Source organism: Sebastes umbrosus, chromosome 12, assembly GCF_015220745.1.
Source record: "Sebastes umbrosus isolate fSebUmb1 chromosome 12, fSebUmb1.pri, whole genome shotgun sequence".
NCBI lineage: Eukaryota > Metazoa > Chordata > Actinopteri > Perciformes > Sebastidae > Sebastes > Sebastes umbrosus.
The window spans coordinates 6035400-6062783 of NC_051280.1; the positions used below are offsets into that span (position 1 = coordinate 6035400).

General features: G+C 42.5%; 1 protein-coding gene across 1 annotated transcript; it reads right to left on the bottom strand.

Annotated features, from left to right (window-relative positions):
* On the bottom strand, positions 1–26221 carry xkr4 (XK related 4). Its single transcript, XM_037788243.1, has 4 exons — positions 24901–26221; positions 12089–12288; positions 9969–10323; positions 1–7438 (listed from the first exon to the last, which is right to left on the bottom strand). Exons 1-4 carry the CDS (start codon positions 25674–25676, stop codon positions 6838–6840), a joined length of 1932 nt encoding a protein of 643 aa, XP_037644171.1. The 5' UTR covers positions 25677–26221; the 3' UTR covers positions 1–6837.
* Between the last annotated feature and the right edge of the window lie 1163 nt (positions 26222–27384).

Sequence of the window (27384 nt, forward strand, 5' to 3'; positions counted from 1 at the left end):
TAAAAAAGTAAGGAACTTAGATTATCCGGGCAAAATCTTTTGTTCCCACCTGTTCTTAAGTCATAAACACAGGAGAGAAAACAAATTAGATCGGACTTAGAGAATGGGTCACCAGAATCTTTTTCCCCCTTTGCCTCTCATGGCTTCTGTACTTCGGAGTACACTGAATATGATTTGTTAATAGAATTTTCCATTTCAATATAAGAAATTTGAGTGGCTTACAACAACAGGGATCTGAGGCTGATGTGTCACCTGTGTTACAGAAGAGAATGTATTGCCTGTGAGAAGGTGGAGGGTATTCTGTCCATGAAACAAACTGAGGTAGCTTTATGTTCAGTATATATATATGAGTACACATCATATACAGTATATCAGTATATGATAGTTCATGAGATGGTGATGAGTAAACAAAGGCTACACTGGATTTGGGAGACACTGCAAAATAAACTTACATGAGATGCTTTGGCATCCCCCTTACAAATAAAATAAGGCTGCACACAGTATAGGCTACAAAGAAAATGTCCCTTTCCGACCTTCAATCTCATGAATCCACGATGATTCTGTTCACCTGACTGTCAGGCAAAACAAGTGAAATCGTGTCAGATTAGATAAAATAATGGCAATGCTTTCAGTGACTGTACATTTTATTGCATGAACTTTTGAGAACGATTTTTTCCACAACCCCAATGCTGGCAGATAAACCCTCTGAGGACCTCTGCTGGTGAATTATTCTATACTATTATAGAAGATTTCTGCTGTAGTAATTCTACTAAAGAAAGGTCTGTCCAATGTGCCACCTCGCACACTTTCAGCTGTTCTTTGAGCTCTTGGCCTCCTGTCATCTGTAGCACATATATCAGGCCAAAATTAACTAAACAATTATGAATGAAAATGAATAGATTCTTGTCGGTGTGGATTTAGTTTGATGGCTTCCTGAACGGGCAGAAATCAGATATAAGCTGAGCTCCTGCTGTGCCGTCTAAATGCTCGGAGTCTAACAGTATTGTGTCATCCTGAAGCCTGTGCTTTTCTTTTCTACTGGGACAGTTCAAAAGTACCTAGTGTCTACATTACCCACAATGTAACTCGAACGACTGACAGTTCAGTCAGGTGTGTCATGTGTCAGGCTATGGTCTCACCAACTGGCGTATGAATGACACCGCAATGTGTAAGTCATTTTACGTGCAATAACAACGCCTTTTGTTGCTTTCGGCGTGTCATTTCACACCGTGTACTCTGTACAGACTGTAATGTGAATGCATCCGAGTGAATATGCCACGCTCAGAGCTAGTGACGTAGGATAAAAAAGTGAGAAAGACTGCTCACGAGAGGAGGATGAGTCGGTGTTTTTGTCCCAAAGTGTTGTTATTTTGAAGTTCTGTTAGTGACGTGATTTGCGTACTTATGTTACGTTGTTTATGTACGCATTTTACTTAGTTTAAACCCAACCATGACGTTTTTTCCTAAACCTAACTAAGTGCTTTTGTTGCCTAAACATAACTGTGACCCCGTGGCGTATAAATGATATGCGAAAAGCCTGAAATGCATTATCATGACACGCGGAATGTCCTTAAAATGTTGTGCTATCTATACGCCTTCCCATGAGATCAGGAGTGCTATGCTAGCAGCGGCTAATGTAGCCTGGAGCCTCTAACCTGCAGCAGAGATGAGCAGCGGGCTGCAGAGGTCTGGTGAGCTCTAACTTCTTTCTAACTCCACACCTCCAAATTGTGTTTATTGTCAAACTTGTAGTCTTCAGCCCCAACCAATCGCTAACTGAATGTAACCAATTTCACACAGCTTCCTCTGGAGCCACAAGAAGGCTTTATACAACTCATATTCACTAGCACTCCCCAAATCCCGTGGACAGTCTGTGACGTGTAAAACTTGTAAAAAAACAAACAAATTAAGTAAAAGGCAAGAAAACAGGTTAAAACAACTGAAGCAGCCATTAACCAAAAAATGTCCTCTATAGACTGCTCAGTGCAGTAAAACACCACACACACTGATGAGAACATACACTCGCACGCACTCTCAGTAATGTGGCAACAAGGCAAATGAATAAGCCTAAACAGTATGTATTTAAGTACTTAAGGTTCACGATGCAAAGTGTTTCATGAGCCACATTCTAAACTGAAAGAATAAGACACTTAAAAACATAGAAACATAAAACAATATGGCAACATATTGTCACTCACAACTCGTCAAATACCGATGCTTGGTCAGTGACCCTACGATCTTGATCGGATCACCACCAAAATCTAATGGATTGTTCATTGAGCTACACTCCACCCCTCCAAAAAATTTCATTCAAATCCATCACGATCTTTTGGAGTAATCCTGCTAACAGACACACAAACAGACAGACACCAGTGGTGAAAACAGAACCTCCTTCCTAAGCCTTCAGCCTTGGGGGAGGTGATAATACGTCAGCTGCTCTGACCGTCTAATAGCAATGCAAATGGGTTTCCATTTCACCTCATCTCATACAGACGCTAAAGGGTGCCTCTGTGCATCAGTATCAGTCACTGAGGGGCACTTCCCAACCTACGGTATTTGACGAGTTGAGTGAGAACTGGTTGAAAATGCCAATATTTACCGGGAAAGTGGATCATGGAAACACATCCTTCTGGTTCTCTCTGTGGTCCGTACATATCGGGCGACACACAAATCCTTTGTTTAGTGCTATATATTTGTAAGCAAAATTGAAACAAGTTTTGGACATTATCACTTCAGACTTCATACACAGAATGATAAGACCAGCTGAGATCAGAACAGCTCGGTGCACCAGGGGCTGGTTTGGTTAAGCAGGATGATAAGGTTTACAGTCTCATGCCATGATTATCCCATTGACTAGTTTTGTGCTTTTCTCTCCTCTTGCAATCCTCAGAAAAAAAAGAAGACATTGCACTTGTGATGTAAATCAAGAAAGACAACCTGGAACTTTCTTTTTGTGCAGACATTTGAAATGTTAAAAGACACACTGTTGCCGTCTAAAGAGCCTAGACTCTATAGTCATAATTGAGAGAGCTGAAATTCCTGAACATGGTGAATTTGAGTTGACAGCTCATCTACATTATGTGATGATGTCATTGCCTCTGGCTTCCCAGCATTCCCTGAAGTCAAGCTGTCTGGGTTGGGGGGGGGTAGTGTAAATGGTACAGCTCTTCATTGTCTGCAGTCTCTAGCCGTCTCTTTGCGCTCTGATTTCGGTGACTGGGGACGTCCGAGGGTTTGGTTTACATACAACATCACACAGTATGTTAATGGACACCGTGACAATTTGACTGGCACTGGCACTGGTATCAGTAACTGAGTTATGGACTGTCTGTTTCATCTATCCAACACTTTGATTAGAACTCCTAGGATGGATAGTCATGGGCCCTAGATGGTGACTTTGGCGACCCTCTGACCCCTGTTTGAATGCCACCATTCAGTTAAAAATGTTTTGAATTTGTCTAATATTTTGAACCCTCAAGAGGTATCTTGAAAACAAAATTTGCTATTGAATGGTAATCGTGTCTAGATGGTAACCCTCAATTTGTGAAACTCTGGCAAGATGGTTGGGGTTAGGCATTTACCTTGAATGGTTAAGGTTAGGATAGGTCATCATAGTCTTGATTAGCAAAACTCTGGCGAGATGGTTGAGGTTAGCCATTGACCTTGAATGGTTAAGATTAGCACAGGTCATCAAATCCTTGATTTGCGAAACTCGCAAGATGGTTGAGGTTTGAGATTGACCTTGAATGGTTAAGATTAGGATAGGTCATCAAACCCTTGCTTAGCAAAACTTTGGCGAGATGGTTGAGGTTAGCCATCGACCTTGAATGGTTAAGTTTAGGATAGAACCTCATATCCTTGATTTGCGAAACTCTGGCGGGATAGTTGAGGTGAGACATTGACCTTGAATGGTTAAGATTAGGATAGGTCATCATAGTCTTGATTAGCAAAACTCTGGCGAGATGGTTGAGGTTAGGCATTGACCTCAAATGGTTAAGGTTAGCATAGGCCATCGGACAGCGAGTCTAGGGAGAGTTTTCAAAAATCTAGGGTAACCATCTAGACACAACCCTTAATGGTGAGGCCCTGACCTTACCTCCCATGCCACCATCAGGGCAAACCTTACATTTTCAGCACCACTGTCAGTATGATGTTTATGAACTCAAACACCTCATGACATGACCTTGTCTGTAAGAGCCACTAGCGGGGGCTTAAGTCTAGAACTTTAGTCTCTATCATCATCAGGTACCGTCTTGCCCTGATCCATGAAATCCATACCACGATGCTGATCTTGATTGATGGAACCTGGACATTTCAGTCACCCAAGCGTTCATAAACTTTATGAACGTCATGGGAAGGACTCACTGTATGACAGGATGTCTGTAATTTTATGATCTACTTCAAAAGGTTTCCGGTCAGCGCCAGTCCACCTCCCTCTCATTAAGTACTCTCTGCAGAGTTTACCATCTGTGCTGCCCTAATCTCTCCATTGACCATTCTATCCAAATTTAGTCTTTCCCCCTTGTTTCTTTCCCTTTGTCATGTTAATGGTTTGATGAATGTCTGTTCTGTCTATTTTGGTTGAGGAACACTCAAGGATTAGTGTCCTCACAGATGAAGAATGGCAAAAAAACATGATTACCGGGACAGAGAGAGAGGTGTGTTGTGTCATTTCTATATCTTTTGGCCACTAGTTACAGAACTGAGCAGCCCCCACCATTCCATGAACGAGGAAGAGACATTATGCCATGTTTGATTTTACACAGCTTGGGTTGGGTTTCATGAAAGGGCCCTACGTATATCTGTTGAGATAATTCATGTTTTTTGTTACTAGTGCCCTGGATTTCATCAGTTACCCTTCCAAGACCGTGATATGTGGTATAACGGTGGTCTTATATCAAGCTTTTATAGTGGCACTTCAGTCAACCAAAAGTCACTTTGTTAGCATTTCTCATTAAAGCCAGTGGACACTACCAGCACCGTGCTAACTTGTGTCGTGTGGCTCGGTGTAACAATGTTAAAAGCTGCTGGGAAAGACAGGAACATTTCCCCCCAGAAGGTGACGTGTGTTTATCAAAGAACAAGCAGACTTGAAGTCAAAATGTCGCCTATTGCCGACATTTACGCACTCACACCACAAAAAAACACAGACAATGACTTCAGAACCCCTCTACATAATCTCTAAAGTAAAAAATGCTGCATGTTGTATCAGAGTACTGTACATCCTGGTGGTTGGTTTTCGTTTGGCTGAGATGGCTGCTTGTCTGCTCTTCTTCTCCATCCTCGACTCATCTCCGTTTCCTGCGTCATCCTGTCCTGTCATCTCCTGTTCAATGCATCTCCCCCCCTTCCCCCCACCCCACCCACATTTGCCTCCACAGACAAGCAAAGATCAGTATCACTGCACAGCCAGGTGGACTGCAAATAGTTGAGTTGAGCTGCCAGGAAGATTTTTTTTTCTTGGCATTGTGAGAGTTTGACTTCTTTCCTTATGGGAGAAAGACAGTGAGGTTGTGTCTGTCCAGGCTTTCACCCCTCCTTTCTCACTCCCTATTCCTTCCTGCCAGGTTTGGTTGGTTTTATCCAAACAAAACACAATGACTGAGTATAGATGCTACTTTGACCACTGTCTTCATGTAGTTCACTTTCTGTCTGACCTTCTGCCAGTGTAGACCATAATTATCCGAGAGGAATGAAATGTCCAGGCCTAGAGAAGAACTTTTTGGACTTCCCAGCCATCTCTAATGCCAGGTTCAGACTACACAATCTTTTACGATGGTCACTGTGTCAGATTAGGCGATTATTAAGTCATAAATTCTTGATTTGGCCGAGAGACATGACAGATGAAACGTTGGTCACAGACCAATCGGAGCTACTTTCACAACGCGCACAATGTCATCGGTGCTAGAAATAAGAATGTAAACAAACAATGGCGGTGTGTATGATTAATGTCCGTCTTGTGTTCGGAAAAGCCTTAAAAAAAAAGAAAGAAAAACTAAATGTCTGTGGCCTTTCCTGTTTCACAGTTCCACCTCACAGCACCAACAGCATAATTCCTCTTTTGCTGTCTACAGTTGTGCGTGAAAGAGCACTCTGTGCTCCTATGTCCATTGTGCAGTCTGAACCTGGCATAAGGGGTTCCAACTCCTCCGAATCTAGAGGACATTTCCGAGGAACCTTTTTGGCACTAAGAGAACAGGAGCGATGAGCGTTGTCATGTAGATATTGATGGAAGTACCCACCCAGTTGTGGCTGCTATGGGATCATCAGAACTTCCAAACAGTAGGTCACCCAACACATTGAGACAGATATGACAGTTCCATGTTTCTACTGATGCTGAATGGGGGATCGTGTCCTTTAGAGTGTGTAATCCAGGTTCATCACTCAGGTCATTTAGGTCAAAGTGGAATATCCGATGACTTAAAACTTGTCTGGATGGACGTAAGCTTATCTTTAGCTTTTCCAACCTTAACCAAACAGTGCATCAGCTTCTTTACGGTCTGAGCTGAGAGTTGAAGCATTAAGTTAGTACCAGACGGAAATTCCCTGATGAGTGGAAGTAAAAATAACAGCAACGACCCTACAAAGAACCCAAACACATCCGGTGACATCAACTGCTCTAGTGCCAGATGGCTTCTTCGATCACTTCCAACAGGGCTGAATGCTCCTGGGTGGGCGCTGATGCAGAGGAATAAAACAAGAAAATAGGGTAATGAGAGATGAAACGTGAGATTGTTGGTAGTAACAAATTCTTATTGCCACAGTCCCTGTTGCTGTTCATAGAGGATAATCCTCTGACGGCTGCACCCCTCTATGGGTTCTGAGAGCAGGGTGGAACTATAACGTGGTCTCATATTCCAACCTCTCCTGCACCAGAGCGTCATCCTTGTACTGCAGCCGTGGAGGAGTCAGCGAGCAGTCTATGGCCAGGATTGCCTTGCGTATACTGCGGTCTAGGACATGGCGCTCCCAGGCTGGGTAGCGGTTCCTACAAAGGTCGATCTTGATGACGGTCTCTTCGAGGCGCGGGGCACGAGACGATGGCGTGGATGGCACTGTGGGTCGGACCTGAAAAACTGGCATGCAGCCGTCCCGCTCTGAATACTTCCCCACGTCGCGCTCCAGGGTCGCAGTGGCACCTCGGTTGGAACGTAGAGAGTTGGTGGCACCTTCAGATGGTAGCGTGGAGAACTGAGCGGTGGGGTCTAGGTCGAGACCCTGGCCGCTCGGCGAGCGCCCGAAGCGTGGCCCGTTGGGATGGAAAAAGGCATAGTACATGAGCATGAACACAACACCGGTGAGGAAACTGCTGAAGATGACGCAGAGCGCTGGCACTGCAAAGGCGTCGGTGGTGTGAGGCGACCGGTAGAGATACCACAACGCACTGAGAGCAGCGTTCTCCACCAGAATCACCAGGTAATAGATGAACAGCCGACACCTACGCAAAGACACAACAAGAAATAAATCAGATGGAGTGAATCCAAATCAGTTAGCAAAGTGTGAAGCAGCTCTCCAGTATTAGCAGGATAGGGAAGTGTGTGGTTGGAAGTGCTTATAGTGTATTTTGAGAGTGGGCTGTGAGGATGGTTCAGGTCAGATCAGGTGGTCCATCCTTCCAGCAAAGATACCTCCACAACTGCTCTCCAAATTGATATTGATATGAGTACTAATGTTTTTGGTGGTCTCCTGATTGCTCCATTAGTGCCTCCATCAAGCCAAAACATATACTGTTAAGGTGTCAAAAATGTACTTTAATTTTGGACACTCCATGAGCTTTTCCTTAGTGCTAACATCAGGTGAAAATGTCAAAGTTGAACACACAGTATAGAAAACATAGTGAAGAAATTTCCATGAAATTTGTGGAGTGTTAAAGGAGCTGATTGAGGAGTTGCCTCCACAACTATTAGGCAAATAACAGGCACATTGACAAGACATTTACTAAACACTGTCATGCTCCAAGAGGAACAATTTCTAGCAGCAAGGCAATATGAAATTGTCAATGTTTTGTTGAGCCTCATCTTATATTTTGTTCTATTGCGGCCTGTAATGCCAGGAGCTGAAATAACTATGTGTAAAACTATGTGTAATATTAAAGGGGTCAGTCGTAGTAGGAATTATGTCAGTATTGAACAAACATTACCGCAAGTCATGATTTACGTCCAGTGCCAACGTTTAGCGAGTGTGTCCTTTATGTCGCGAGGCAGACAGTAGAGGCCTTTACACACCAGGGGCGCTTTTTTCGTGCGATTAATTCAAACGTCGATATATTTTCTTTTTAGCTTTTGCACAGCATATATTCCAAGTTGTACGCTATAGTGTACAACAGCACAGAGGCTCCGTAGTCCAAACCAAGAGGGCAAACTTTATTACTGCTTTCAAACTTGTCAGAGGCAGCGCAGACCAGATCCACTCCTTCTGTTCTTGCCTTTCACAATAAAAGCATTTAACTGCGTAGCTGTTTACCAGACGGAAATTCACTCAGAGCATTTCACTAAAAGGAAACTCAATAAAATAACTTACAGTAGTTTAGACAGTTTAGCTCAGACAGACTGCCAGATGCTGCCCTGAGTCAGCAGGATCCTGATAGTTCAGCCAGCTCGCACAAAAAGGCGCATGAATGTCGCATGATAATGCTCAAGGCGTTTAGCATGCAATGAGTACGCCTTTCTTGATTTCCATGTGTCATTTGTACGCCATGTATCCTGTACTGACTGCAATGTAAACGCGAGACTGTTGCTGACCGGCGTTTTGTAAATTACGTTAGTGACGTTTGTTGTCATGTGTTTTTTGACTTCTGTGACGTGTTTTCCATAGCTGTTTCCGTACGTGTTTTACTTAGTTTACTTACTTATTTTAAGCCCAACCATGACATGTTCCCTTTCCCTAACTAAGTGTTTTTTCTTGCCTAAACCTAACTGTGGACGTTTGTGTGGCGTACAAATGAAACGTGAAAAGGCAAAAATTTGTACTCATGTCACGCGAAATGTCTGTGTAATGTAGTGGTATCGATACGCCTTCCTGTGAGACCGGGTTGGGTAAGTGGTCCTCTGCCTGCTTGAATCTATTTTAATCCTTGTTTTGGTGTTCTAACTGTCGCAAATTCGCATCGCTGCTGGTATGAATAGTTTTAATAGCTTAATATTCATAGGCGAGTACACGCTCCCGGTGTGTAAAAGCCTTTGGGGTGTGGAAGTTGGGGTGGCGGATAGACGTGTTTGTGTCCCGTCACAGACCTGCAATTAACATTCACCTCTTTTATTAACCATGTAGTAGTAACCATGATCTTTCCCTCACCATACTGTAGATGCCATGCACAGATATTGTAGAAAATTATGTTATGTTAAGTTTAAAAACATTGGCACTAGAAAAGTTGTAAAAAACTGAACGTAAACCAGGGTTCTGCAGAATCGTCCAATATCGGCGCTTTTGTCTGGTGAGCGCTGTTATAACGAACCCACTGATTATCACCTGACTTTGGTTAAGTTTCGTTCCCATCAGCTCTATGGAGATTTTGATCCTCTCTTAGCTCATTGGCACAACATTACATTGCAATGTTGCAGTGTCTGCCAGATGTTTTAACAGGCTTTTGCCAGAACAACTTTAGATGTCAATTCCTTTTACAGCTCGTTCCACTGGCTTCAAACAGCCAGGAAAACGAACACTTAATGGAGCTTCAAACTGTCTGCATCTTGTTTGTTACAGCACCCCAGTAACCCTGAATTACACAGTACTAACTTTTAATAAGGGCACTGATATGGTGATATTTCAAAGCTGTTTGGAAGCCCATTCAAGTTGAATACTGAAATATAAAAGGTGATAAATTTCCCTCCCAGCTCGGTCGACAGCTGATTGAACCTAACGCGAGTCTTCATGTCTTCAAAATAAAATAATTACAGAATAATAAAAAACCCCAAACAGACTTTTTCCTTCAGGTTTACATCACACCGAATGGAGTTGAGCGTCCTCACCTTGTCCGTCCCTCCTTGACGTTGAACCAGGAGAAGATGTAGATTATGCCCACCACCATGTCAAACACAATCTCCTCCCACTTGCTGATGCAGAAATCTGTCTCACAGTGGACAATCCAGAAGGTCATGATGCACCAGTGCAGGACAATGAAGATGCCAAAGTAAAGCTGGAACACGGAGGCGAACAGGGCGAAGGTGATGACCCTCGCGGCGATGGTGAAGAAGTGCCAGCAGAACTGGATGATGACGGCCAGGTAGCTGATGGGCTTCTTGTCATCCCGAGACTCTCGCAGGGCCTTCTGGTAGGAGGCCAGGGCCCAGGCCAGAGAGACGAGGGAGGCTGCAGCTGTCATACCTGCAGCAGTCAGACACACAGAGACACGGTGGGTTGGAACCTCAGTACCGCGTCATGAGAACAGTACAGAAATACAGACATTTTGGAAAATATGTTAATTTGCCATCAGACCTACAGACAGATGAGAAGATGAACAGGTTTCATCTCAGTGTGTCTATTACACCGACCCAGTGTGTTTACCTTAGCTTAGCACAAACACTGCAAGCAGGAGGAAACCGTTAGCCTCGAACATTGTCTGAACATTATTTTTTAGATCAGATTAGATTCAACTTTATTGTCACTGCACAGAGTACAGGTACTGAGACTACAAAATGCAGTTTAGCATCTAACCAGAAGTGCAAAAAGCAGTACATTGCAGAGTAATATACAGAATAATACACAGAATAAAATGTAGAATAAACAGACTGGAGTTATTCCGATACCGATACCAGTATCAGAAATGTGTCCGATACTGCCCAAAATTGGGGATTGGGTGTTGGCGAGTACTCCAGTCTATGCACCAATCCGATCCAGACTTCAGCCATAGACTGTTAGAAGTGGACGTAGTCACAGTGACATCACCCAATGGTTTGTTGACTGCCGTTTTGAAGCCTTACGTTCGGCATTTTGCCCATCGCTATCTTGTTTTGTTGCAACCAGAAGTGACATGAAAGGGTGGAGCTTCAGCACAACTGAACCACAATTTACTAAATGAACATCATGCTGTATTGAAGAAGACTTGAAACTAGCGATTGAGACCATAAAACTCATGTTTACAATGTTTTTTTGAGGTAATAAATCAAGAGAGAAGTAGGCTCATTTTCTCATAGACTTCTATACAAGCAGACTCCCTTCAGAGGAGTCGCCCCCTGCTGGCTGTTAGAAAGAATGCAAGTTTAGCACCTCTCAGAGGGCGGAAGAGGGCAGACAGTCTGTGGCCGGGTGAGAGGTGTCCCTGATGATTCCTACACACAAGGGCTTTAACAATGCAATGTATCCTCATACAGTGGGTCGTATGATATCTTAGGAAACGTTATTTTTGGTGTGTTCTCTTGCAAATGTCCAGCAACACGAGCGATCAGTGTGACTGTGCAAACCGCTGCAGTATTTAGGCAACAAAACTACTTGGTTAGGTTTAGGAAAAGATCGTGGTTTGGGTTAAAATAAGCACGTTATTTGACATTTTTACAGAAAATGTAATCACTAGTACACTTAGTCCAGTAAGACACCAGCATCCACCTGTCCACACTGCGACAGAAAAACGTTTAATGGCCACCGGCACAGCTTGTTAGTGTCTCTCGTCAGCATCTTGTTGCAGATGCTGAAGCCTCTGAGCAGGAAGTAGAGCCGGCCCGTGTTCCCAGCCCACTCTCTATCCTGTCGTCCAGGTGCACTCCGAGGTATTTTAGGAATGAATCACCACCTCACCATCCTCCCCCTGGATGGATACAGTGGTCAGAGGAGGCTTTTGTTTTCGGCTGGTTCTCGCTACTTCAAAAGGACTGTTTGAAGGTTAAGGCTTAGCTTTAAAGTTCAGGATAAAATTAAGTTTAGGTCAGGTTAAAAGAAAGGTGGACTACATCCCGAGGGTGTAGCTCATTTTGCACGGGCAGAGGTAAAATATAAAACTTCTCTAAGTATAGAACATCCTTATAAAAACCCTAAAGCGAGATACTGAAAGGATGCTGGTTAGGCTCTAAGAGGTTGAGGGCTAGGGAATGCATTACATCAATGAAGGTCCTCACAGATGTGTGTGTGTGTGTGTGCTTGTGTGTGAGTGTGTTACCTTGCACAGCCTGGAGCTTGTGTGTCTGTATAATGATGCACAGCTGCAGCACCAGTTGCGGAGCGCTCTCCAGAAAGGTGGCCAGTAGATGCAGCATGCTCACATCTGCAAACTCGTAGACCATCCTCCAGTAGTAACGCCAGCGCTCCGTCTCAGCGCTCTGACGGCTCCGAACGCCCAGGTAGATGGTGTGAAAATACCTGGAGGAAAATGAATGGTAAATATCGTGCTTCAACATCAACCGGACAGAATAAAACATCACATGTAACAGTACATCAAGAAGGAGAAATGCACAATGCACATCCTCAGACCGGCTGAGAGGTATGCATTACATACGGGCTTGCAGCCGGGCGCTTTTTAACAGTTTACCTGTCTCATGCAGCACTGTCAGGATATAGTGACCGTTAGGGTAGATTGCTAGGTACTCCGTGGGCTGGGATGGTCCCCTTGCTGGAGGTGGTTCTATGGCACAACAGCCCCATAGGACATCATATCCAGCAGCAACTCAACCTAATTTAACATAACCTTATCATACCTATTTAAGCTAACAGCTGGAGGAAACAGCAAAAGCAGATTTCAAACTCACAAAATCGGAATACTCCTCAAATTCGTTCAGTGCTTACAAGTCTCTCAAATTCTTCTTTTTCAGATGGAGCGTGGCTTGAATTTGATTTGTGTCTATAACACATTTTAAAAGTGGGTAAAGTACCTTTACAGGGCAGGAAAATATCAGCTTTCTTTGTGGAGACACAAAGACCCCGTGCTATACGGTCTAAACAACAGTTTCATTAGAAACGACTGGATTACAACATGGACATACATATACTGCAGCTCCCGGCAATACAACTCCAACTGTACATCTCCAGACCCGAGGCAAGAGCTCAGTTAATGAAGTGAATTCATTATTACTTTTTAGTCTGTCAGTGGCTTATATTTGAATGTGTCTCTCTCATTCATGTCCGTTCTCTCTCTCTCCCTCTGTCTCTGAAATATCACCAACACATGGCAGTCATTTAGCAGCAGGCTAATAGGCCGTGAAATGAAGTTCCACTATCAATAAAGGATTTAAAAACTAAATCTGGAGCCTGTACACGGACAGATGGACATTTGTCACTATGTGTGTGTGTGTGTGTGAGTGTGTGTGTGTGTGTGTGTGTGTGTGTGTGTGTGTGTGTGTGTGTGCGTATGGTTGGTGCTAGCCTTTCTAAGTCTACAGATACAGATGAGACTTGTTAACCTGCCACTCAGGCTACATTCACACTGTAAGTGAAGGTGTTCTGATACTGAAAAGAAAAGTCAGGTCATTCAATCTTAGAATCAGTCTTCAAGCGAGGCCACCGTCTCTGCCATCAGTACTGCCAGCATCACCATGGCATCGCTACTTTCATGTACATATTTCTTGCCAATACGAGCAAATGTGGTTATTCAGACGATGTGCATTTTATCACGCAGTTGTTGTTATTTTTTGTTTTATCATGGATCCCAGATGATTCCAGACTGGATTGTATCTGCATGATGGGATATTCTCTGGCTGGTAGAAGCTTGAGTAAGTACCAGGGCTCCACTGATGAACTATCTGAAGGACAATTTCACATGTTCCTCAGAAAAAGAACAGTGGCCACATGTCATACCAAGCAACTCACTGATTTAGGTCTTTTTATTTCATAACCTACGGGCCAAGCCCTGTCTCCTAAACGTTCCCATTCATCTAAACTGCTTTCTCGATTACAGGCAGGGGAACGTATTTTGTCACAGATTACGTTTGTCTTTGATGTATAACAAATAAGTTTGTAATGAAAGTGACGTAGTATGTTGAGCGACCGTTGATGAAAGTTACATGGTATAATAATTAGGGCTGTCAAAGTTATTGTGATAATAACACATTCACGCAAATTTATTTTAACGCAGCTACTTTCTTTAAAGCATTAACGCAGCTTGTGATTTTTAGGTTGTAGCAGTTAGTTTAAAGTTAGAGTAAAGATAGTAAACCAGTAGACCACATACACACCGAAATAACTGCACTACACTACATCGACAGTGCAATATCAGTACTACTCAGGTGTTACTTCAATTCATAACGTGCAATACTTTGAGGTGAAATTTCATTCCAATCACAGTGCAATATCAATTTTCCACTTGTGAAATTGTGCTAATAGTCTTTTTATTGTCAATACTGTATATATTGTTCCTATTTTTAATATTTCCTTCTATTTAAATTCATATTTTATATGTCTGTCTACTTTTGTTTTGCTTTTTTTACTGTGTTGAATCTTGCTTTTTGTTTTTACTGTTGCTTCTTGTTTTCTGCACTATCCCCTTTGCTGCTGTACACTGAAAATGTCCCCACTGTGGGACTAATAAAGGAATATCTTATCTTAAGATACTGGTATCATATGAAACTAACCTAAGGAATCCATTGGTACCAACCATGTCATGATATATACATACATTTGCATAAAGCAGCATATTTGTCAACTCCCATGTTGTTAAGAGTATTAAATACTTGACAAATCTCCCTTTAAGATACATTTTTGGGGCGGCTGTGGCTCAGAGGGTAGAGCAGGTCCTCCGGTCACATGTACTACTACTAATACTCAACCCCAAATTGTCATCGGTGTCTGAATGAGTATTTAGATCAGATCCTGATGGGCATGTTGGCAGCCTCTGTCATCAGTGTATGAATGCGTGAATGCTGACATGTAGTGTAAAGCGCTTTGAGTGGTCAGAAGACTAGAAAGGAGCTATATAAATGCAAGTCCATTTACCATTTAAACCTAACTGCGGACGCTTGTGTGGTGTACAAATGACACGCGGAAAGTGGATAAAAAAAGGCTAAAATGCGCACTTGTGACATGCGGAAGGTCCGAGTAATGTTGTGGTATTTATTAATAGCTAAATATTAATAAACTACTAACTAGCCTGCTGTGCATTACATTATTGTTATGCTTGTATAGTAGTATTCACCATAGTTCAGACCGTCTGACAGGCTTGGGACTCTCTGGGCAAAGTTTAAGGAAGTGGCTGTGTGCTGCGCTTCATCAAACACGAGACATGATCTGTCCCTTATTTTCATGCACAGAACTGAAAGTAGCCTATAAAGGATGGTGTCGTCCTCATAAAGACAACGGTGGTTATATTTTAATTTTTTGATCATAATTATTGCTAGGGATTAATTCAGTAGTCACTACCGTCTCTACCAGATTCTTGGCCCTTGCTACTAGGGCTGTGCTGAATACCAGTTTTTGGGCTTTGAAGCTTCGGTGAGAAATATTCGAAGGTATTCGAAGCTTCGAGGAGCAGCGCAACATGTTCTCCTGTCTGTCTGTCTGTCTGTCTCCATCATCCCTCGTTTCAGTGCCAAGGACAGAGCCGCTGCCACAGTACGTTACATACACACACACCTCTACACATAACAAACAGCGATATCCGTCTGAGAATAACTAATAACAATTAATGTTTAATATGAGTAATAATTAATGTTGTGGGATTATTCCTTATTTCATGGGCTATTTTCGGGATATATACATAATTATTACATACTGTACCTATATATAAAATATATATATATGTATATAAAAAAAATAATAAAAAAACGAAGCATTGGAATAGTGATTTGGAGGTAGAATACCATGGCAACGGTCAAAGCTGCAAAGCATTCGGTTCAGCCCTACTTGCTACCATGCCATCTTACTATTGAATAAATACAATATAAGCCACTTTCACTGCTGAGTGTTAACTTCCCAGTACACATTCAGTTCTGTGTTGTTGTTTATTTCAGAGCTTTCCTGCTTCCTGTCGCTTTTTTTGTGACTGTAGCGTATAGCTATCCACCAAACTACATAGCTGCTTTATAGAGGCTGTTTATTAGCAGTGTGAGCATAAAGATGTGTAACGACACGGAGCTCCACCTGCTTAACCTGCAGAGAGGAAACAAAGAGAGAGAGAGTCTCGTTACAGTACAGTCTGCTGCTCTCTCCATCTCCCCCACTGTCTTCCTGTTCCTCTGGAAGAACACTGTGAATAATGCAAGAGGCACATAGGCCTTTCACGCACGCACGCACGCACGCACACTATGCATTCCGTAGCGGTCTAGTGTCGGTTTATGTTTAGTTTTTGTAATGATTCTGTACTGAGGTGGATCACACAGATACTGATATTGAAAAGATGCAGCTTTTTATATTGTAAACTAATTTTTTTAAAACTTTCTAAATAAAAAGGGTGTTCAGTTCTCTTCTTAAAGGAAAAATTAAAAGTGTAAATGACAGTGGCATAAAGGGGACATAAAACCAATGATCTGATGATCTTTATGAATTAAGAAGCCATAGTCCAACAATGGCACGTTTCAATCAATTTGAGTCGTGGATTAGGAGAATCGTTACACCCCTATTTGCCTTGCGGACCGTCTGCTCTCTGGCTGGATACCTGCGCTGCGTGCACATTGATGTCATGACGGGAAAAGGAGAGTAAATTTCTCTGGATAAAAAAAAAATGTGCACGGAGAAAGCAAGTGGATTGATAATGCCTGGTCACATAATGCCCCCAAAGTGAAAATTTACCGATCCTCAACTGGCTCTGTGGCACACATGCAGACCGGCGCCTGTCTCCCTCCACACTACCGAGTGAGTCAGGGGCTCCTCGCTCTCTCTGTTCAGCCTGCACACTCGCGCTGTAGAGTCGGCTAAAAACGGCAACGCCTCACCCTTTTATTACTTTGTATTCATGTAATAAAAATACAAATGTCAATCAGATGGTAATCTGCATGGTAAATGATGCACAACAATAACAAAATAATTATAATAATCATCCGATTATAGTGATCAATTTGACCCGGACAGACATGATCACTATAAGAGGTTTCCACTGTAATTCGCATGTCAACGTTATGAATGAAGCTTTGAATCTTCATAATAAATAATAAATCTGAATACATGATTGGGAAAACAAGCCAAATATCATCTTGACATTGGCAAAGGCAGCAGCTATTGGTGACCGGTCATCTGTCTGCACAACTCTACCAGGTACCAGGTACTGTCCACAACTTTTCCTAATGGAAAACTAAAAAAGAGTGAGTCAAGTTGAGCGGAGCCGTGCCGTACCATGCAGCATAACTGTGTCTGTCTGCTGTTTGGTGCTGAGCAGGTAGAGTACGGCAACAGTGACAGGTAGGCTGCTTACTGGGGTGGGGGTTGATAACTAAACGTTCAAACAATAAGCTAAAAGAGGCTCAACAGCTCGGGTTGCAGAGTCATTTTACTCAAAAAACATTATGAATTCATACAGGTTAAATTTGAAATGAGGAACTACTGTATCTGAACAGTGTTGCCCCAACAAAACATGAATTTACGCCACTAGTACATGCTGTGATATGCATGGATGGCTGTAGATCTGACTTTATTGGCTTCATCAACTTGTGAAAAGCTGATTAATACTTAGGTTAAAAGCAGAGGATTGTCAGATTGTGCATAGAGCCGGCAGAACGGTTGCTGACTGCTCGACCTTCACGTCTCTGAGAGGAGAGTCCACCGGGGACCGACTGGATCAGAATAAAGCTCTGCAGGTCCATTAAGGTCTCATTAAGATGCTGCACGTCAGCTAATGAAAAGTATGATGAGCACCAGAGTTCATTATAAAGACTTTAATGTATCGTTGATTGGCACATATTTTTAATATGTGGTTGAGAGTGATCAATAGTCCATTACTGTTTATCTTTAAATACTGACTAACTTTTGATAATATATAAACTATGTATAATATAAACTGAAGACCTCTGTGGTTAGAAATACCAAAAATGATCCAGTTTAACTTAAAGTCATAATTCCCATCCAAAAAAGTGCAATATCTGCAAATCACTGTCACCTCTTGGAGCTGCTAAAACTTCTTCTTTCCAATGATTACATTTCATTTTCCAAATCAAATGAACCAAAGTGTTATTTATTTATTTACAAATACATTGTAAATAAGTTACTCAAAAGAGCTCTGCCTAACATGGACACATATTAAATATGACTGACAGAGTAACCCTGATACCCCCCTGATAATTCAATTCAATTTATCTTTATATAGCGTCAAATCATAACAGAAGTTATCCCGAGATGCGTTTTTATATAGAGCCGGTCTAGACTGTACTCCATAACTCACTCTGATAGTGTGTGTTACTTTAAATTAGGACCCATGGGACATTTTATCCATCTATATTCTATATTAAATATTTTAACTGCGAAGGCTGCAATTGGGTGCTTTTAACTGGGATCCCCCAGAACCCCACTACATTAGTCTTTTCAAAAAACACTTGAAACAGAAACCAAAAGCAATGATATGAAGCCACTAGGAACAAACTGATTGACAAAGTCATGACAAAATGAATAGAATAGAAAAGAATAAAGCACATGTGAGATATGACAAAAAGTAGACCTCGGTTGGTAGACCTGAGGGTTAAAGTAGCTGTTGCCACATTGATAATAACGGAGCTGCAAATGTGCTTTTAAATGCTGTAAAACACTAAAGAAATGGCTGTAAAACAACGAAGAAAGAACTGAGGAGGGATGAGAGGTAACATTTACATTTTATCTTAACAAAAATGACTCAACTTGCCAGTAAAACTGACCTTGGCATTGAATCTCGTGTTGTGTTGAGTGAACAGAAACAGGAAATCTAGTCTAAGAATAATCATATTCAAAAACATCAGAGAATGTTGGGTATCATGGACAAGCAAGCAAAATATCAAACCTCCAGCGACTGGCTGAGCAGCTTTCATCAACCATGATAAAGATGACTGTTTTCAGCTGTATGTAGAGTCGTTCCGATACAGATACCAGTACCGCAAATGCGGAAATACTGCCCAAAATTTGGTATTGGGTATTGGCGAGTATGTCAGTCTATGCACCGATCCGATACCATAATTTATTAAGCCAGAAAAAAAATCAACTTGTTTAACCAGAAGTCAATTCTTCTTCGCTGCTCCGAAACAGTAGCCTTCACTGTGCTGTTGCCCTGCGGATGTGTCATGGCTGCCACTGGCAGATACTGTTTTAGGGCAGCGAAGAAGAACTGACTGCAGGTAGTTTGTCACGTGACGACAGCAAACAACAACAGTGCGGTGCTAGTAGAGAGTGTAATGGTAATGGTAGTCTGAGCAAGAATGTCAGCCACTTGGCGATATTTCACTGTGGAAAATCCAAGAAGTAAAACGGCGATATGTTCAGTAATTTACAGTAGTTGTCCGTCATCTCAACAAAGAAATACACAGGGTCCTTTCTAATTTGCCTATAAGCAAGGCCGCAGCACTGAGGATGCAGTTGTCACTCTTGTGCATCTTCTCTCCAAACACCTTGACAGACCAAAAAGATTTGCCAGAGCTCTTTTCTTGGATTTCTCCTCAGCTTTTAACACAATCCAGCCTGATGTGTTTCTGTCCAAAATGATTCAGTTACAGTTCAACCCAAACCTCATTCACTGGTACAACTCATTTCTTACAAACAGAATACAGCGAGTAAAAGTAAATGACACACTCTCTTCCTCCATCAGGACTAATGTTGGAGCACCTCAAGGCTGCATTAGTTCACCTGTGTTATTTACTTTGTACACTGCTGATTGCACCACCAGTGTGCCCAACCAAAGTACTCCGACGATTCCACCTTCATTTCTCTGCAGACTGACGGGGATGATCTCAGTTTGCACCAGTGTAATGTTGACTGGCTAATTGAATGGTGTGACAAAAATGCTCTATTCATTAACACTAGTAAGACAGAAGAAATTATTTTTGGCCTTCCTCCTGACTGTCAGCTGCCTCCAGTTTACAATGCATAATGTAGAAATGAAACAGGTCTCTTCATACAAATACCTGGGAGTTATGATAGACTCCACCCTATCATGGATCCCCCTCACATTGAATTTCCTTGTAAGAAGATACAGCAGCACATTTACTTTCTACGCAGACTCAGATCTTTTGGAGCCAGAAGCCAAATTATTTAAAACTAAACTTTATAGCCAGATCAAAATTTGTGCAAAGATCATTGGCCGACCTGTGACCCCCTCCTTTCAAGCAGCTCACAACAAGAGCATGCTCAGACTTGCTAACAGCATCTCTTCTGATCCCTTGCATGGTTTAAATGGGGAATATCAACTTCTGCCCTCCAAGAGGCGATTTAGAGTCCCTGCATTTAATCGCATCAGGCTAAAGAATGCTTTTGTTCATCAGTCCATCTTGTCACTAAATAATAATTAATGTGCTGCTAAGGACAAGGCAGATGGTAATTTTTTTAATGTGTTATGAATGGTTAATTGTGATGTGTTTTGGTTTTTGTCTTGTATGTACAACTGATGTGTCTTTTTCTGTTTGTTCATGGTAACAGTATGTCTATTGGATGTGTACTTTTTCTCACATTGAGTTGTGTATGGATGCAAAATGAATTTCAGTGCAAACTGACAACAAAGTTGTATCGTATCGTAATTTAAATAATAAGTAAAGTAATAAGTAAACAGGCTGTCCACTGAGGAGATAGCTAAGAGAATACAGAATTGATATTTATTCCCAGCTTCATTTATTTATGTTCGTTGTAACTGACTAACTGAATAATAAAAGAAAGTTCTACTGCATTTATTCTCTGTGTGGATTTGTTCATGTTTTACATTAAAGGGGTTTAACATGAGCCAGGCCATATAACAACAATCATATCACATCCATACATGGTCAATAGTAAACAACTGTTAAATAATAATAATAATATTTACTATGTCATTTTTTTATCACGCTGGTATCGGAATTGGTATCGGGAAGGAAAAACATGGTATGGGAACATCTCTAGTTACATGTGCTCTCTGTGGTCTCACTGGATTCAGTATGATGTGGAGATGCTGTTTGACTCCTTGTTTTATTTCAAAATAACTCTGGAAAGATGAAAAAAAAACTGTGTCTCTGTATCTTGGACAGAGGGCTCTCTCTCCTCTTTCTGTCCAATTTCTAATATTTCCAATGTTTTCTAATATTTTTGCTGACAGACAGAGTTTGTCCTTAACACAGAATTATAGGCATGAAGTGAGAGAAATGTGCCTTGTGTTTGGGCCCCCGCACATGGGATCACATGAGATATTTGAGATATGCAGAATGCAAAATCCAGAGGAAAACTTTGTCTGATGTCATGGGGAATTGGACCCAAGGTTTACATTTGATATACAATTCAACTGTAAACCTTTTTAATGCAGCAACAAATTGGTCAAAACTTAAACAGGAATTAAAATTACAGTTTAATGTATATAGTATAAACATAAAACTGAATTGAATAGATCAGCCCCATTGTCACGATTCCCGATTCAGCTGTTTGAGTCAGTATTGGCCCGATATCCGATCCGATATCGGTATCAGTGCATCCCTAATTGCTGGGCCCGCTGGAGGGAAGAGAGGCACGGGAGAACCAGAACCAGGACTGCTTGGGGGGCAGACTGTCAGACCCTGCTGCAGTAAAATGAGAGGTTTCTGGTGCTTGGAAACACAACTGCTTTTGTCCACAGACACCGCCAAAATCAACACAAAATGAAAGTTCCTTGTAGTAGCTTTAGTAGTGGAATTTATTATTATTTATTTCTAATTTATTAAAGATAAAACGAAAATGAGATACAAACTGTTTTGTTCTGATTTGTCCAGATTTTGTGTCTCTGACTCTCTGTGTGTTCAGGCAGAACCCAATGTGTATTTTAGAGGCAGTGCGATTGCATACCAAGTCAACAGAAATTGACAAAAAGACACAATTCAACATAACTTCTTAAATAAAATATCATATTGTGAATGAAGAACTTTGTCTCCTGTTCCAAAACTCTACAAACATGATCAGTCACAAAAACATATTTTAAATCCATCCAACTACAACAAATCAGCAAAGATGGACATTTTACCGTGAAGTATTGCCCTGAAATCATCAGCAATAAAACATCAAATGGACTTCCTCTTTTTAGTATCCCCAAAATCCCATGACAAACACAGCTTTTCCTCTTCAGGGAGACCATTAAACCAACCCATTTCTGTCCAGAAAGAGACTGATTCACATAAAGTTCTATATTTGCAACCAACAATTATTTGCAATGTTGATTCATCTTAATTTTTTCAATTAACAACTTTGTCTTATGTCAGAAAATAGTGAAAAAAATGCCCATTACAACTCCCATATTGATGTCTTCTTGTTTTGTCCGACCGACATCTGAAACCCAAAGATATTTCTGTCTGACGTTTGGAGATTTCCATCACGTATCACCACCGACAGACAAAACATGTTTTAAACTTATGAACAAAAAACAAATAAGCACATACTATAGGTCTGTAATGAACTGTCTTAAAAATGTATAGGCTCATAGACATTTAAAATGCCAGAAGCATAATCTGAAATCTAAAGCTGCGTATTCCTGTTCCATGTCACAGGCCTACTCTATACAGTAGACCTATTACACACTATACTGTAAATGTCACAAGGCAGACTTGAAGTCCTGGTAATACTACTGTACTATACAGTATATGTGTGTGCAGCCCAGGACAGGTCAAGCAGACAGTAACACTTTGGCTGCAGCTGGGGCTATAGGTACACCTGAGCACCCTGAGGTCATGGGGTCGGACTTTGGTAGATGTGGGAGTTTTGGTGTAACTTTCAATTTTGGTGAAGATCAGTTGTGGAAATATGGACATTTACATAAAAACATATGATGTTAAACACTTCTCAAGTCAATGTGAAATAATCAGATTATAACCAGGAGGCTACTGGCTACAATCTCAGGATTTGCTGCTTTTCTAATAGTAAACTAAATACTGTATGAGGGTTGCAAAGGGTCTGCAAATTTCCGGAAAATTTCCAGAATTTTTCCTAGGGACGTTAAGTTCAGCAATCTGGGGAATTTTTGCACAATTTCAATATAAAAACTGCCTTCACATGTACAGATCATTTAACATCCCATAAGGCAATCCTCTACATGCACACTGCATTCTGCCATCATGTGCAGCCCACACTACTACTACTACTAACAACACTACTGCACTGTCTGAGCCAAAGGACTACATACTTTCATGTAAGATTTAATTATATTACTGTCGTGAATATATTTCATATTTTTTTACGATATTTCAGTTAACCAACAAATAGCCTCAAGTACAGTACGCACAGTTTATAACTTGTTAACACCTTCTGCTAGTTTTTGCTAGCTAGCTGTTACCATGTGGGATGGAGCTTGAGTGAACATGCTAATTGAAGAGTTTTAATTAACCTATTTACATTCATTCTTTATTGTAAAACATTTATTTTATAAATTAGTTGTTCAGTTTAAACCCTTAAAAGTTTACACACAGCCACCATTGTTGGCTCCAACTTTCAAAGTATACCTTTCCCCCATTAGTTAACTTGCTAACTAAGCTAAGCTAAGCTTATTAACCACAGGGCACATTCTAGCCTGTGTGTTTGACAAATTAATGGAATTATTTGGCAAATTAAAGGATTTTATTACACGGCATTGTTGAATACTCCATTCTGACGGTCTGTTATTTCTTTATTGCAGAACGCTGTGATGTATAACAGGCCGTTGCTATGGGCACAGTTCTGATCTTGGACCATTTCTGTGTCAACGTATGGATTTCTTAAGTAAGTAGCTGTGTAATGATCAGTATAATGCACAGCGGGCGGGTCATTTTTGTAAAATAAACCCCTTCAGGGCGATGCAAGACTTGGGGTCCTGTCGGGGTTTATTTTGCAACAATGACCAGCTCCCTGTACATTATCCCTCACGTCTGTTTATGATATGGTAAAATTGTTGTTTCTATCTGCATATGACACAGTAAACACAGCCTGAGCAGATAACTTCTACAGTATATTTGTGTTTTATTCCTGGTAATTCCCAAGGAAAGTTTCCACCTTGAATATTTCCATATTTTTTTTGTTGGACAAAACCAGGCATTTTAATATGGAAATTATAATACAATGATCACTGCAAAAAAAAAAAAAAATGTCAGTGACCAGCAATTATGAAATATTTTGATACTTGACCTTATAAGTCATTATAAAATGCTCTATGATTACTGTTATAAAGCGTTATGAATATTTATCAGTGAATATAACTATATTCATACAGTGCTATAAGCAGATTATAACACATTATACATGTGTTTATCATGCATTATAGATATGGGCGTCATAGATTAGCTACCAATGTTTCTTCCACCACTGGTGAGGCTACTGTACAGCATGTGTGCACCCCAGGATATGTCAGTAATATAGATTTAATCAGTGACCGTGGGCTATAGCTGTTGTCAAACACCCCCATGTGTATCATTCAAATTCATGACTGCACCCAGAAGCTGTTTTAGGAAGCTCTTCCCAACATGGCACCAAAAGAGGAAAGTATAGCCAATCCACAATCCACAGCACCACTACTGCTTGACACCATGCAGGTGTGACTGACTGACAGGCCTGCAGGGGCCAACTCCCTGTTTCTAATCCAACATGAGAGGAAGTAGGTTCCTCATCTGCTCAGCTTCTGTTGTATCTTTCATGACCCATCTGTATAAGGATATAGAAGATGAGTGACCTGAAAGCCCCCCCATGCACTCTCGTGTGTGTGTTGGCCCTGCAGAGGAGAGCATGCTAAAGATGGCAGCTGGTATACCACAGCTGTAAAAAGAGTTTGGCATCATTCAGAGGCCACCATGGTGCCAAGAGTGCCAACTATAGAGTCATCTGGAGCAGCCCTCTCTCTGCTCATTCATTCATTAATTCCACACACACACACACACACAGCATCATTACACCCATCCCATACAGGCCTCCATCCATCCATCCTCTTACCTCCATATCTGGCCCAGCTGGAGGATGTGTATGACGGACTGGCCGAACCAGACGCAGAAGGAGTAGTAGGCCGTTCTCTTCCTGCTGCTCCTGCCGCCCAGCGCGGTGCTCGCCGTGCTGTTGGTCGTGGTGTTCTTGCTGGCGGTCGACGCCTGCCTCTGCGGCGTGGCCGGGTGGTGGTGGTGCTGAGCGGCGGTAACGTCTCCGTGTGAGGCCGAGCCGCTCAGCAGCTTGTTCCCGTCCATGTGGGAGCAGTCAGCGGACTCCGCGCCGCCGCCGCCACCGCCACCGGAGCCGCCGTCCTCGGTCCCGAAGTCGTGGACGAACCATCTAAAGCTGAAGAGCTGCACCGAGAAGGAGCCGAGCACGACGAAGAAGAGCGTCAGGCCGAACCACCAGTATTCGCGGCGGAGGTAGTAGTCCACCGACAGCCACACGTCGGTGCCCACGTCGGCCAGATACACGCACACCGCGGCCACTATCCAGAGGCAGTCCCACACCGTGTACCTCTGCTGCTGCTGCTGCTCGCCTCTGCCCAGCCGGAGACACGTCGAGCTGGAGCCGCCTCCTCCTCCACCTCCACCTCCTCCTCCGCCGCCGCAGCACCGCGACTCCCCGTTAGCGAAGTCCCCGTCCGCGGTGCTGCCCGCGGAGTCTGGCTGCTGGCCGGCCGGGTGGAGCCCCTGCACCGAGCCGGAGTGCTCCGAGTTCTGCAGCGGGGTGAAGGCCACGTCGCTCTTCTTCATCTTCAGGACCCCGTCCGACTTAGCCGCCATTATTTAGGAGCTTGTTGTAATATTACTCGACTATTATTATTTCCTCCCCTTTCCTCCTCTCCTCTTCTCCCCGAGGCTGCTCGTGCCTCTCCCCGTCGACACCCTTCTTCTTCTCTTGTGGCTCTCTCCTCCTCCTCCTCCTCTCTGGGCAGGACTAGCTCCTCCACACAGCCGCCTGCTCATAATACGGAATCATAGAGACAAAAAAGAGGACTGACCCGGTGCTTGCTCCCATATTTTGGTCCATATCAGCGTCTTTAATTTGGACCTCTCCTCTTTCTTCGGGTCGATGGTCCAGCTCACATCCAGCAGCGACTGGAGGCTTTTTTTCCTGCCGGTAGACAGTCGACCTGAAGCGGATTCAGCTTGTGTGGTGTGTCGCTCTTTGTCCTCCTCGGTGAGTCCTGGTGGTGCTGATGCTGAGGCTGATGTGGATGGAGATGGAGATGGAGATGGAGACAGGAGCGGAGGAAAAGAGGAAGGCTGCGTCCATCTGCTTCTTCTATGGCACAGACTAAAAACTATGACATCATCCCCCCCCTCTCTCTCTCCCTCTCTCTCTCTCTCTCTCCCTCTCCCTCTCTCTCTCTCCCTCTCTCTCTCTCCCTCTCTCTCTCCCTCTCCCTCTCTCTCTCTCTCTCTCTCTCTCGCTCTCTCTCTGGATGACTCTCTCTCTTTCTGCCTGTCTCTCTCTGGCTGTTTGCATACCCTTTGAGCTCCAAAGTAAAGACTATACTCTGGTCAAAATCTGCTGTCATACAAACATTGCTGTCTCAAGTCCACCTGGCTGTCAGCATGCAGTCTGCCATGATGTGGGTCAGGATGGAAAGGAGGCTGAGGGAGGTGAAGCAGTCTCAAGTCCTGCAGAGTATACAGACTGCTCTCCAGTACCATGGACAGTTACTGACTGTTATCCAGCAGCCCCTGCAGAGACTTGAGCTTCATACTTTACAGTGCTTAAGCAGTTCCCTGTTCAGCCATCACCACATCATTTTATACTGTGCAGCACTGAATGTGTCCATCATAAAGGTCGTCTCACACTCATAACTCCCCAAACTGGTGCCACAGAGTTGGAAGAATATACTGTCTAAAATAGCATTGTACAGTAAACTGTAGCATTAAAGCAGGAGAACAGACCCAGACATAAAGTACACAAACGTCTGTAGATGGGGGGCAAAGGTGGTCCCCCCCCACCTCTCCTAACTAGGAGCAAGACACACAGACTTCATAGGTGTTCAGCCTCTTTTTGTTTTTGTCTCTTTGTAGTCGTTACAAAGGTCTTTGTGGTTTGTGTCTTTTTGTGGTCATTATGTGTTTCTTTGTAGTTGTTTTGTGTCTCTTTATAGTCTTTTTTTAGTCTTTGTGGTAATTTTGTGTATCTTCGTGGTTGTTTTGCCCCTTTTCATAGTTGTTTTGAGTCTCTTTGTAGATATTTTGAGTCTGTTTGCACACATTTTGTTTCTCTTTGTAGTCATTTTGTGTCTCGTTGTGGTTGTTCTGCCCCATTACATTCAATCAGTCATTGTGAGTCTCTTTGTAGATCTGTTTTGAGTCTGTAGTTGTTTTGTGTCTGTTTGTAGTCAGTTTGTTTCTCTTTGTGGTTGTTTTCCCCCTTTTCATAGTCATTGCAAGTCTCTTTGTAGATGTTTTGAGTCTTTGTAGTCATTTTATGTCTCTTTATGATCTTTTTTAGTCTCTTTGTGGTTGC

Excerpts from the sequence above, each read along its gene's own strand:
- xkr4 (XM_037788243.1), bottom strand. The coding sequence starts at position 25,676 with ATGGCGGCTAAGTCGGACGGGGTCCTGAAGATGAAGAAGAGCGACGTG. Across the intron at positions 12,289-24,900 it reads CAGCTGGGCCAGATATGGAG|GTATTTTCACACCATCTACC; the intron begins GTAAGAGGATGG and ends ATTTTCCTCCAG. Across the intron at positions 7,439-9,968 it reads GTCAAGGAGGGACGGACAAG|GTGTCGGCTGTTCATCTATT; the intron begins GTGAGGACGCTC and ends GTCTTTGCGTAG.